We start from the raw sequence: 13,538 nt of genomic DNA, 5'->3' as shown, positions 1-13,538 counted from the left end.
AGTAGTAATGGGGTTGGGGAGGCAATGAATATCTTCTAAAATTGATAATGATGATGGCTGTACAATTCTTTGAATACACGAAAATCACTGAATTGTATACTTTAAATAGGTGAATTCTATGATATGTGAATCTGTCTATATATCTACCTCTCTACCTACCTACCTACCTACAAAGAGGTTGCTAGTTGTCAGCACTGATCACCACGGTCCTTTCATGTAATTATCAGAAGTCTAATCTATGCAGAAAGTAAATCTCAGTAACTGCCTTCTCCCCCATCACTTTCTGGACTAAGTCTGTACATGGCAGTAGAATGCAACAGATAAGAGAGCTGGCTACGTGGTGGGACAGCATTGGTGCAAATCCCACCTCTCATGTCTACTGACTCCGGGTCTAGCCACTTAACTTCTCTTTGCCTAAGTGTCCTCCTCTGTGAAAAGAAGAAAATAATCATTTCTGCTGTGAACCTGTAGTAAGCACTCAATAAGGATTACTTTTGAGTGCGCCTTTGCTAAAAGGTAAGACCACGCCATGATTTCCTAAAGAGGACACCTCTGGTATGGAGGCAGGAGGTTCTCCTCTGAAAGATCCATCTGCCGACAAGATGAACTATCAACGAAGAGAATATTTGGCTTGTTATCACCCATTGTTTTTATAGAGGACAAGCGGAAAAACCGTTGGGGGGCATAACGAAGCATCCTAAACACGGTAACAGCTCTGTCTTACAAAATCTCCCTCTCTTCTCTGAACATATACCCATATATTTAGATAAAAATACAACACATACAAACACACACACACAAATGCTTTCTAATGAGAAGATAATTTTAAAAGAAAGTTTTGGTTCATTTATCTACCTCTAATCCAGTCTTCGGTTTAACAGAATTTCACTCTAAGGTTGCACATCAACAACTAACATTTCAATTTACTTATGGAAGAAATATTCATCAATAGATTCAGTTCATTCTTCCCACTGCCCAATAAATTTCTTATTGCATTCCTATTAGTCATTTTTCTTAATAAGCATTTAAAATTCTATTTTTTGGCTTCTTTTGTCTCTTAGAATAGACTTGATGTGTCAAACAGAAAAGCAAGATCTCGATTTGCTTGGGCAATTTAGTGCCATCTCCCAAGTCTGAATATCATGAGGAAAAACATGCTCCTTCTTCTAAGACTATTGTTAGTTTGATAAACCCCCTGGCTGAAACCATGAAGCCATATAAATAAGGAGAAACGTCCACCTTGAGATTAGAAAATTGGCACTCAATCATATTATGGATTTTTATCATTTAAGTCATAAAAATGTTTATAATAATGTCCTTACATTGTTGTAAAAAATACTTCTAGTAATAAATACTTTAACATTTGGATATTAACCACATTACCATGTAATATTTTTGCCTCACTGAGGCAAACTTAGTTATTGTCTTATGGTTTATATCAGTTATTCTTTCCTCAATGCTCAAAAATACCAGAGATCTTGCTAAACTCTTCACAGCAATTTACATTTTCCCCCTCATATTGGCCTAAATTCTGATAACTCGGGCCTTTCCTGAAGCTCAAGAGTACTGCTTCTGCACGATTCAACAAAAATTCATCCCTGGATTACACATTAATTAGGCCTGGCAGTAATATTTCTTGGGTCAAATATGTCAGCTTATTGGAGACTTGCCCATATTTTCATTTTTTTCTGAAAAGTTGACCTGTGTTTTTCTGAAGTAGCAAGGAACAGTGCAAGGTGCAAGCTGGCTCATTTTCCATTTCAAGAAGTGTGCCCTCAGCTCTCACCTGACCATCCGGGGAGGCAGCGGCAATGGCCTGTGGTAGGGTGGCAGCCATCAGCATGGCTACAGTCACAGCGCTCGGCACAGTGCAGCCCGTACGTGCCATCCTGCATGGAAGACAGCAGTGAGTGATGGGACAAAAGGGACCTTGACCAACCGTTTCAGAAACAGCATCTTCCCCTCCCAAAACACACTGCCGTCATCTCTTCCCATGTCTTCTTGCTCCCAAAATATAGGCTGCAGGAGGTCAGTGTTTTCAAATTGCTCAAACCTAAGGTTATGTCTAGCATATGAATGGTAAAACCAACTATACCATTATGCTGATGTCCATATATGCAAATATATGTAAACATGCCAATTAGCTAAAAAAGAATCTTTCTTATCAAAAGCCACAACTCATAAAAATATCTTTTCTTCCTGAAGATTTTTTTAAGATATGTTCAGTGTTCCCTACAAGGCATTCTTTTTTTTTCCCCATTGGGGTAAAAAAACTGACAGACATTGTGTTAACTTCAGGTGTAAGACATAATAATTTGATATTTGTGTATATTGTGAAACAACTGCCACAGAAGGTCTAGTTAACATCAGTCATCATACATAGTTACAGAATCTTTTTCTCCTATAAGGCCTTCTATTCATTAGTGAAAAGGGAAGGCCTTGACCCACATAAAGAAGACCTAAAATTTTTAAAAACAACTGCATTAAGATCATTTCCATAAATTGCCAATGAGATAGACAGAACTATAAGGGAACAGCAAAGTCTTTTGTTACTTCTCCTAATTAACATCCTCCTTTCTGTGATGGCATCTAAACAACACAGACTAGTCTGATTCATCCTCATGGGAGAGGATGGAGCATGCGTTGGCACCGCCCCCCGTCTCTCCCAGGCCTTCGTGTGTTCTTTCACAGGCACATCCGCGTTGGTGGTCCAGCGGAGATGAGACTCTTCACGGACGTGATCATTTAGTTTGTGGGAAAGGAATGAAAGCCCTGCATTTACAAGCCCTGCTCTTTCCTGCCAGGTCCTGATGCAGAGGGAGAGCACTGCAAACCTCTCACACCACCAAGCCCTAAGAGAAGCAGGGGCTGCAAAATCACCCAGAGAGAGGTACCTGGAACTGGTCTTAGGCAGGTAGTGGGTATTAGACAGCATCATCATTTGTCTAGTACTTATTAAAATCAAATATTAAAAAAATTGTCGGCTCTGGTATTGATTCTTTGGGCTTCTAGGATTTAGCTTCGCCACAGTAGGATCACTAAACCATCTTCAGCCTTCACGGATTTACTAACACATCTAATAATGTTTTTAAAAAACGACAAGATAGTGCCAGGGGCTTTGTTTTGTCTACACTCAGACTGGGAGTGAAAGGTGATCTTTGAGCCCATGTCAGAGCTCTGATGATCTGTTCACGGCTGGATGACCTAAGGCAAAGCTAACGTAGCTTGGTCCTGGATTTGGAGGGCATGGAATAGCCCCGGCGGGATGCTCTCTAGCTGCGAAATGGGTTGCACTTAATGAGGAGGAAGCCCAGAGAGAATAGAGCTCCGTGGAAGGCCCCCCGGAGGGGTCCATTTCAGAGGGCCAAGGTGTCACCTCGCCATCAGATGATCCCCCAGAGGCAGAGAGCATACCCTGCTGGGAGCATGATTAATGGCTCGGAAGAAAAGAACCACAACGGGGACAAAGAGCCATAGCAAAGAGACGGCCCAGAGCTGGAGAGAAAGAAAGTGAATAGACTCTACTTCTACTGTAGGATGCACTTGCCCACTGCCCCTCTGCTGGCCTGCGACAGAGTGACACGGTGCAGGGCTCTGATGACAGAGTGTCTCCGAAGCAGGTCAGGGGGAAGGAAGTCAGCATTGAGCCATGGAAATCTATAGAGGTTCATATGACTCCAGAGATAATTTCTGTTAAAAGACGGCTATTTCGCAACCTTTCACTATCTCAGTGTGCATTTCTGTGACACCATCACCACCCTCAATTAATGCTCTGCCACTTGTCACCCCAAAGGCTGGAGGATTTCCATTATAATGGAAACACAGTATTTGGAGGGTTGACAGACATACACTGGGTGTTTGTCAAAGGATGTTGCCTGGCTACCTTGAAGATGTGGGAATATTAGGACAAAGATAATAGAGGGGAGTGGGGGAATGGTGCAGAGAGGAAGGAAGGGGTTCTCCCAAAGCTGCATAACTAAGGTCCACATCTATCCCTTTTCTTAGCCTATATCCAATCTGAGTTCAAATACCTCATTTCTTGTAGTAGTTACTATGGTTTGGTTCACACTCAGGCACTTCAAATCAAGAAATCTGCAAAAATGAGCTCACCCTCTGGCATCATCTCCTCCCAGCCCTCCTAGTTGGGTCCTACCTGGCAGGGAAATTCGCATTTCTCCCCACGCCATCCAGGTGCACAGGTGCAGGTCCCGTCCAGGGTGTTGCAGGCTCCGCCGTTGAGGCACTGGCATGTTAAGTTACAGCCGAAGCCCCACGTGCCGCTGGGACAGCTGATGGAGCAGTCCACCCCATGCCAGCCTGCCACAACAAGAGCGCCAGGGCATGTGAGCAAAACAAAGGCAGCAGGGCATTCAGCTGAGTCTTTCCAAGCCATGCTTGCCTTTAGAAACATCTTGGTAGTGTAGGCTGGGCCCCTCTCCCAGCTCAGGGAGCCCTGGCTCTGGCCACATAATGCCTCCATCAGAGGTGAACTAAGGCACCTGCATGGCCATCAAGGAGACCAACACTGAAAAGCACTACTGAGCTTGTGGGGGAAGAGAGAGGGAGTGGGGGTACCTCTAACTTGTAGCCATGATGCACATGGCAGGATGCTGAGCTTCGTGCAGGTCAGGAAAGGGAAAGAGTTGAATAGGGGAAGGTAAGTTTGTGATTGAAAGAACAACCACATCTTTATTTTTTTTTTCATTTATTTTTTTGTCCTTTTAGGGCCATAACCACAGCATATGGAGGTTCCCAGGCTAGGGGTTGAATCGGAGCCATAGCAGCTGGCCTATGCCACAGCAAGACCAGATCCAAGCTCATAGCAACACCGGATCCTTAACCCACTGAGCAAGGCGAGGGATCAAACCTGCGTCCTCATGGTTGCTAGTCAGGTTCGTTACCACTGAGCCATGATGGGAACTCCAGTACAAACCTCTTTTTAAAGCAGGACCCTATTAACCGGAAGAATGAATATCCAGAATCCTGGCTGCTGCAGCAGCTATGGATAAACACACTCTGGGTCCCACAGGCAATTGGTGCTTGGCTGCCTTTCTTGTCAGGACTCCAGGCCAATCAACTGAGGGGCACGGATGGAGATCTGCTGGCTCACTCTTCCTCAGAGCACAGAGACTCACAGAGACTTGAGAGATTATCTCATATAAGCCTCTCCCCTTGACCCACAAAAGCAGGAGAGCCCCCTTGGGGAAGGGGCTTTCTGAGTTCAGGCAGCATATTTGAGCACAGCTGGAGCTAGAATCCTAGGCAAGGTTTCTCTCCTGTGCCTTTGGGAGCGAACAGGACCAGAATCAGATAAAGACTCATTCCCCTACTCACCTGCCTTGCAAGTACAAGACCCATCCACAGGAGAGCACACGGCATCATTTTTACAGCCGCAGAGAGAAGAACAGTTTACCCCATAGGTTCCCAGAGAGCATGGAGTAGAGCAGTCGATTCCCTAGACAGGCACAAATGGGAAAATGCATGCGCGCTTACCACTTGAAATCAGGCCAACACAAATAAACAAAAATATATCTTGGCCATGCTAATTACACTCCCTCTCTAATTTTAACACATTGTATTTTCAAGAGCTGTTATAATGTCAACACTATACTAATTTTACAGATTCAAGGGCAAGTCTAGCTGGCCTATATTTAGGAGAGAGTATTGAATGAGATCCCGAAGAGCCTGCCTTCATTAGTTTTCCTGCAAGGCAACCATAAAACCTTCTGTCCTTACTCAGACCACTAGATATTGAACAATAAACCATAGCTGTAAAATTACTGTCGATAAATAAATAAACATAAATGTGAACTATACTTTAAACCCTAGCCTTCTTTGTATAATATGCAGTATGATTAGTGGGTGAGGCAAAGGAACAGAACACACTCAGCCAGCAGCATGATTCGATTTATTATCTGACAGGGAGCGTTAAACCTAGAAGTTGGTTAGTTACCAAAGGTGACTGGAGGTTACCGCCTTTAAAAACAGCAGGGACTCTTAAGACAAGGCGAATTCAAGGGCTCAGCTGAAGACCTGTGATACGGGTTAGAAAACCCTGTAAAGATCTCAGCTCTGAGACTTTATGGCCCACTTGTTCTATAGTATGTGCTCTGGAAGAACCATCAACGTTCCTGACAGTTTAATGTTCTCTTTAAAATGGGAGAAAATAAATCAACAACAACACATTTTCCCTTAAAACAAAAATTCCTAATCTGCACCTAAAAAATTGGGGGAGCTAGGCAAAAATTCTGCTCTCCCAGCTTACAGACATATTTGTAAGGTAGAGATTCTCAAAGGGACTGAAAAATTTACATGCTACTAATCACTGGATGTAAATACATAATAAATGATAACTTTATATAGCATGTGCCTTCAAATTGCATGGAATTAAAACAGAAACTGTTGACAATAATCCATAACCTACTTGGAAGAGTAATTTTTTGTTGCCTATAAAACAGGATAAGATAATTGTATCAGGAATAATTAAAACACATCCTACTTCATGACCTACATTAATTAAATTTTTAAATATTAACACCACTTTATAGTTTCAGCAGCTTGCCTGGTCACCATGCTAAGGTAATTACTTGTATCGCTTATCATCACTTTTCTCTTTATTTTCTTTCCTCTTAGTGATGTGATTGACGTTTAGCACGGTCATTGTACTTCAGAAAAGGTCACATAAACCATGGCATCGATGTGCTCCAAGTTATACCCCTATCTCCTCCTTCCAGAGCCCAAGTCACTCACTTTGAATCCTGGGGCACAGGTGCACTTTCCTGTCACACTGTCACAGTCAGCCCCATTTTGGCAGCTGCAGATCTGTTGGCAGGCTTCCCCGTAGAATCCAGGAGAACATGTCTCATTACAGTAGAGGCCCGACCAGCCTGGCTTGCAGGCACACTCTCCAGACATGGGGTGACAGCTGAGAGACATGGATGAAAGACGCAAGTCACTCTCGGGTAAACATGACACCCAAGGCCTGTGCAAATGGTGCTTTAGCCATGATCACTAAATGTGTGGGTAATTCCATACACAATCATTTAAACTTCATTCCCAGACTTGGTATGATTGACTTAATTGGCTGAAACTGGATTGGCACCATAGATACGTTGTATGAAATCAGCATCATGCTCTAGCAGGATGACTCTCACAACTGTGTCCTTTTGGCCAAGACTCATTTTAATTTTTGTAAAGCAAAAGCATTCATTTGGTAAGAGATCAATTCGATGAGAATATCTAAAGAACGCCATCCAGTCAACAACAGCGAGTCACTTAACCAGGATGACGCCCAAGGGGCTCTAGAAGCAGCGTCCTTTTCAGCCTGTTTCTTCTCTCAGCGCCCCATACCTGGTGGTGGAACAGCTGTCTCTACCTGAAACAGCAGCCACATTGATGGGCTAGGCAGCCAGCTGTCGCTCCATAGCAAATGGACACATCAGCTGCGCTAAGAGGCACGTGTTTGCGTGGCTCACACAACAGAGTGCTCTGTATCACTCAAAACACATGCGCTTCTTGCCAAAGGAAAATCTGAACAATCAAACTCGCTCTGCTCACAACTGCAAGACTGTTGAAGATGATCTTCCTCCCCTGATGGAGATAAAACCCTCCCCAACTCGGGCCAACAACAAAACCCACTGTCTCATCTAGACATTTGCTAAGTGACCTCGCACCAGGACTATCTGTAGATTGTCTGCAGAGAACCGTGATGTGGAAGGGATGGGGCCTGGGGCCGTAAATCCCAGTTCTCTCAATACTTGATTAACATTAGTGAAAGCACATAACCTCCCTGTGCTTAACGTCCTAATCCATCAAGTGACAACAGCCACACCCCATAATCTCATGTCCTACCTATCTTTTCTTAAAACATTTGTGGGTTGGATCATTCGTTACTCATTTTTAGAAAATTATTTAAATATACTTTTGGGCCTGTGCTGTAACTAAGAGCCCAGAAGCAAAGCCCTGGGCATCTGTTACAAGCATTACTCAGGAAATACGGCATGAAGAAATACCTAAGACCAACATATTTAGGATGGTTTCTTGCGTATAGAAGGTTTGGATTCCTAAGACAAAGGTTTGAATTCTCAGATCTTCTTCTATCTACTTGGATCTACTTATTTGCTCTTTATCCTTGGGCAAAATACCTGGCATCTCCATGGCACCTCAAACTTAACACATCAAAAATGGAGCCTTGGTATAACCACTGTGGAGAAGAGTATGGGGTTCCTGAACGAACTAAAAACAGAATAACCAAATCATCCAATAAGCCCATTCCTGGGCATGTATCCAAAGAAAACCACAATTTGAAAAGATACATGCACCCCAATGTCCAATGAGGCATTATTTACAATAGCCAAGACATAGAAGCCACCTAAATATCCAATGACAGAAGAATGGATAAAGAAGATGTGGTACATATGCACAATAGAATATTACTCAGCCATAAAATGGAATGAAATAATGTCACTTGCAGCAACATGGATGGACCTAGAGATTATCATACTAAGTGAAGTAAGTCAGAGAAAGACAAATATCATATGATAGTGTTTATATGGGGAATATAAAAAAACCAACAAAAATGATACAAATGAGCTTATACACAAAACAGAAATAGACCCACAGACACAGAAAACAAACTTAAGTTACCAAAGGAGAAAGGAGGAGAGGAGGGACAAATTAGAAGGCTGGGATTAAGATATACACACAACTATATATAAAATAAATAACCAACAAGGACCTACTGTATAGCACAGGGAACTATACTCAATATTTTGTAATAAACTTTATAGGAAAAGAATCTGAAAAAAAATAGATATATATGCATATATACTGAGTCACTTTGCTGTACACCTGAAACTAATACAACATTGTAAATGAACCACCACCAAAAATCCTTCAGAAAACCAGAGCCCCTGTTCTTCCCCACTTCATTCCCCACTCAGTGTTTCCTCTCAGTTACTTCCCATGGAAGCAACAGCACCACCAGCCACTCAGCTAAAACCTCACGGTTAGTTGTTCATGATAACTCCTTCTCTCTCATCTCCCAGAGTGACTTTATCACTAGGACCTAACCTCGAGTCTATCCACATCTCTTCATCTTCAGTGTCACCATTCCATGCCAAGGCAAGATCATCTGTCTCCGAAACTCCCGAAAAGAGTTCCAACTTCCAACTTTCCTTCCACTCAGGCCTTGTCACCTAAAAGCTAGATCCGTTTCCTTAATACTCTTCAAAAGCTCTCTTTGAAGCCTACATTCGGAACAAAATCTATATTGCTTAATACAGCTTAAATGAATACAATTCATTGCCTAAGCCAGGACGTTTTTAAGAGTGAAGAGGGAATTACTAATAATTACATGAGGAAAATGGCCTAAACCAAACAGTTCCTGTGACTGTGATGTCCCTAAGTACAGCCTACAGGCCTGCATCATTTAAAACCTCTTCTTTCATAGTTATTCTTTCTCCTTTATTACCCCCTCCCCACTTTTTAGGGCTTCATTCATGTCTAGAAGGGGAGACTGGATTGGAACAGTGTCGTCTTTTTTTTTTTTTCTCTTTCTTTCTTTTTAGGGCCACACCCGTGGCACATGGAGGTTCCCATGCTAGGGGTCAAATCGGAGCTATAGCTGCAGGCCTATGCCACAGACAGAGCAACACAGGATCCGAGCTGCATCTCACGGCAACACTAGATCCTTCACCCACTGAGCGAGGCCAGGGATTGAACCCACAACCTCATGGATACTAGTTGGATTCGTTTCCACTGCATCACGACAGGAACTCCATCATCATTATTCTCTCTTTATTACCACACTCAACTGCAATAGGTTTCCTTTAGTTTGTAAGAACATTGAGCTTTTTCAACTTCAGGGCCTTTCATGGGCAGTCCCATATGCCAGGAAGGGCTTTTCCCCACTCCTGGCCTAGCTCTTTCCGCCTTATCCCTCTGGGCTCAGCTCGGGTATCCATTCCTTAGAAAATCCTTCCCTGACCACTCACATTTCAGTTGGGTTTCTCCTGCTACTCTCTTCCATAGCACCCTGCTCATCTCACTTAACATGATCTGTAATCTTAGGGTTTTTTTTTTTTTTTTTTAAAAAAAAAACAAATTTTCCCTGCCTTCCTTTCCCTGTGGACTTCAAGCTCCATGAAGGCAAGAGTTAAGGGTGTTTTGTCACCCGGTCCTGGCTCACGGTAAACACCAACTGAGTGACCAAGTGAAAACATCACAGTGGATGTGTGGCGGGCTCTGATTCCAGGGACTAAGCTTTTCCACACACACCTTCTTTCCCAGATCTCTCCGAGTCATCCGGCAATGTTCAATTATAATGTGTATATATGCATACAAAGGCCAGATATCCCCTACAGCTAGTTTTTAAAATGTCAAATTTATGACTTAAAAGGAATCACCATGAATGGCAGGGAATGTTCACATGAGTGACTTTTATGATGATACTGTAAGTGGATGCACAGACCAGCAGCTGGCACTCTCGGAGCACTGAATGTGCATGGACTCCACGCAGAGCCATCCATGGGCATGGCTGCACTTACTGCTCACAAGTGTTAGGTATGATTCCATTTCATACATGAGGGAACAGGGAACTCGAAAGAGGAAGTAACTTTTTTCAGTCTCCCCCAGGTAGTGGCAGAATCTAATTGAACCCAGATTTATTTCTTCGTTTTTCACACCCAAGGAAAAGGAAATTGATAGCAGCCTGCCAGGAGGGCTAGATATGAAAAAGAACTGCTAAATTTTAGATAATAGGGTAAGCAGGACCAATAAAAGCCTGAATTGTGCATAAAGCAGGGGCACATTCAAATTTACTTTAGTAAGGCCCTACTAGGACAAAAGAAAAAGAAAGAGCTCAAGCGGTAGATTGGTTAAAGTAGTTTATCTGAACATATTATTTTTGAAAAAGACATCTTTTGGTAGGAAGTATTACTTTACATTAAAAAGCAGAAATCCCACTCATGGTATAGACGTAAGTGTTAAACAAAACAGACAATTCGGGGGACAGGGAATTGAACGACGCTAGAGGCAGAGAGATTGATATTCAATGCCCCCCAGGGAGTATTAGTGCAGCACACTGGTTCTCAGATTGATTGACACCAAAATTAGTAGGCTGCAATTTGTAATTAGATGTAGGAAGCCAGAGCACTTTGGAGGCATTTGATGGGTTCTCATGCAGGCAGCTTAATTGGTAATGAGATTTACGTGTTGTTGTGAGAGCAACAGAGTGGAGGTTGAAGGGTAATATCCTCCTACCTGATTTCTTTCTAAAGAACAGGCTGTTCTGAGTAATATGAAAATAGGATGATACAAAGATAGGGATACCCACCATTTTATGCACATCTATAACTAGATAAAAATATGCTAGTAAATTTTTCAATTTGAGCTATATTGTTACAGGAATTCAATATAACACCGGCTGAAATGGAGTGAATCACTGAACTTCCTTTTATTTGTTTCCTTAGATATTATTAATTCTCAGATGTAGTGACAATTAGGTGGCATTTGCAAATAGGCACATCCTGATTGCCCACAGCTATTAAATGTCCTTATTAACAAGAGCTAATATACATATCCCATGAGGAATCTTACGGAATCTTGAACCTTGTTTTCCTGTTCAAAATTATTTCACTATAAAAGTTAGTTGTGGGGAGTTCCTATCATGGTGCAGCAGTAACAAACCAACTAACATCCATGAGGATGCGAGTTCAATCCCCAGTCTCTCTCAGTGGGTTAAGGATCTGGCGTTACCATGAGCTGTGGTGTAGATCGTAGATGTGGCTTGGATCCCATGTTGCAGACTGGCAGCAGCAGCTCTGATTCAACACCTAGCCTGGGAACTCCCATATATTGCAGGTGTGGCCCTTAAAAAAAGTTAGTTTTTGGTCACGAAGTCTAGGTCACAGAGAATGACCTTAGGCTCTGTAATTGTGCTGTAATTTAAAATACTAATATCACTTATAAATATATCTAGTAAGTTCCCCTGTGGTGCAGCAGATTAAAGAGCAGGCATTGGTGCAGCTGTGGCACAGGTTGCAACTGCAGCACTGGTTCGATCCCTGGCCCAGAACTTCCAGATGTTGCAGGTGCAGGCAAAAACAAACAAAAAAAGAAACAAACAAATAAGTAAATGTATCTATATTCATTTCAACCTTATGATGACTTGGCAAAATAAAAATGGCTAGAAATGCTTTGTAACTCCTCCCACTAAGATGTGGAATATAAGGAATCTGGACTTGGTTGTGTTACCTGCTTTGTCTAGAGGGACATTAGGAAACATGACATCATCAAAGCTTTGAAAAGCATTTGCATATTGGGGCTTGCCCTGTCTCTTGCTGCTTTTGGAGCCAGTCAACATGTAGCGAAACCTAGGCTAACCTGTGACATGCTAGACACATATGGCTTGGTCACTCCCATCACCCAGCCAAATACTAGACATGTGAGTAACGAATTCCAGGACCAGCCTCTAGTTGATCTGTCAGCTGAACATAGGCAGACCAGCAAAACCACCAAGCTGAGCCCAGCCCAACAAAATCCTCAGCTAATAAATAGCTGTTGTTTGAAACCACGGTTTGAAGCACTTTTTTGTTGTTGTGTTTAATGCCACAAAACTGACACAAAGCCCTACCCAAATATATGGCTTAATATATGTCAATATGTGCATATCCACAGAACTCAGAATTTACCTAGAGACACTAGCAACTAATAGTTTGTATTGCATGAGTTATTAATTATAACAAAGGGTTTTGGGATAAATATACATAATGAATTATGTAATAGCAAGCTACACTTTTGCTTGATTAAATGGTAAGCTAGACTTTCAATTAATATGAGGATTCTATGCCTTTTGGTTCAAAAGGAACTTGGTGTTTCTAGGAATTTTACGCAGAGGTTCAAGATATTAGTAGATGCAAACTATTGCATTCGGAATGAATAAGCAATGAGATTCTGCCATATAGCCCAAGGAACTATATCTGATCACTTGGGATGGAACATGATGGAGGACAACGTGAAAAAAAGAATGTAAATATACATATTACTGGGTTACTCTGCTGTACATCAGAAATTGACAGAACATTGTGAATCAATTATAATTAAAAAAATTTTTTTAAAGAATAAATGGATGGCTCCAACTGTGAGTTCAAAAAAGAGTCATATCATCAGCAATCAATTGGTTTTAACAGAAATTTATACAAGCTAATTTAAAAAAAAAACAGCTTTCATTATTTAGGGAAGCACTTCATAGGTTCATTGTTTTTTAATTTTCTGATTATTTCTTATAAATTATTAGAAGATTCAGTGTTCTTTTGGTCTGTGTGACTATCAAATAAGTTCATGTAATTCTTTGTTAAAGCACACAGGCATACTTACATGTGACCTATGTCAAAATTATCATGGTACTGACATCAAATAACTGTCACCTGTACCTTGCAACTACTCATATGGTGACTAATTCCAACAAAACCAACATTTTCTCTGTTTCTCCAATTCTTCTCATAATAGATTTTTTTGTATAGCTTTATTAAACTATT

The 13,538-nt window shown here is 41.8% G+C and overlaps 1 protein-coding gene across 1 annotated transcript in view; it reads right to left on the bottom strand.

Moving 5' to 3' along the window:
- The window catches only part of MEGF10 (multiple EGF like domains 10), a 185,077-nt gene that overhangs the window by 37,047 nt on the left and 134,492 nt on the right, over window positions 1-13,538 (bottom strand). The window contains 4 exon segments of the mRNA XM_047778535.1: window positions 1,787-1,889; window positions 4,154-4,317; window positions 5,335-5,455; window positions 6,751-6,925. Coding sequence (XP_047634491.1) covers window positions 1,787-1,889; window positions 4,154-4,317; window positions 5,335-5,455; window positions 6,751-6,925 — 563 coding nt within the window.

This window comes from Phacochoerus africanus, chromosome 4 (assembly GCF_016906955.1).
Source record: "Phacochoerus africanus isolate WHEZ1 chromosome 4, ROS_Pafr_v1, whole genome shotgun sequence".
Taxonomy (NCBI): Eukaryota; Metazoa; Chordata; class Mammalia; order Artiodactyla; family Suidae; genus Phacochoerus; species Phacochoerus africanus.
Note: the sequence above shows the minus strand (reverse complement) of the source record. Positions and strands in the feature narration are given on the sequence as shown.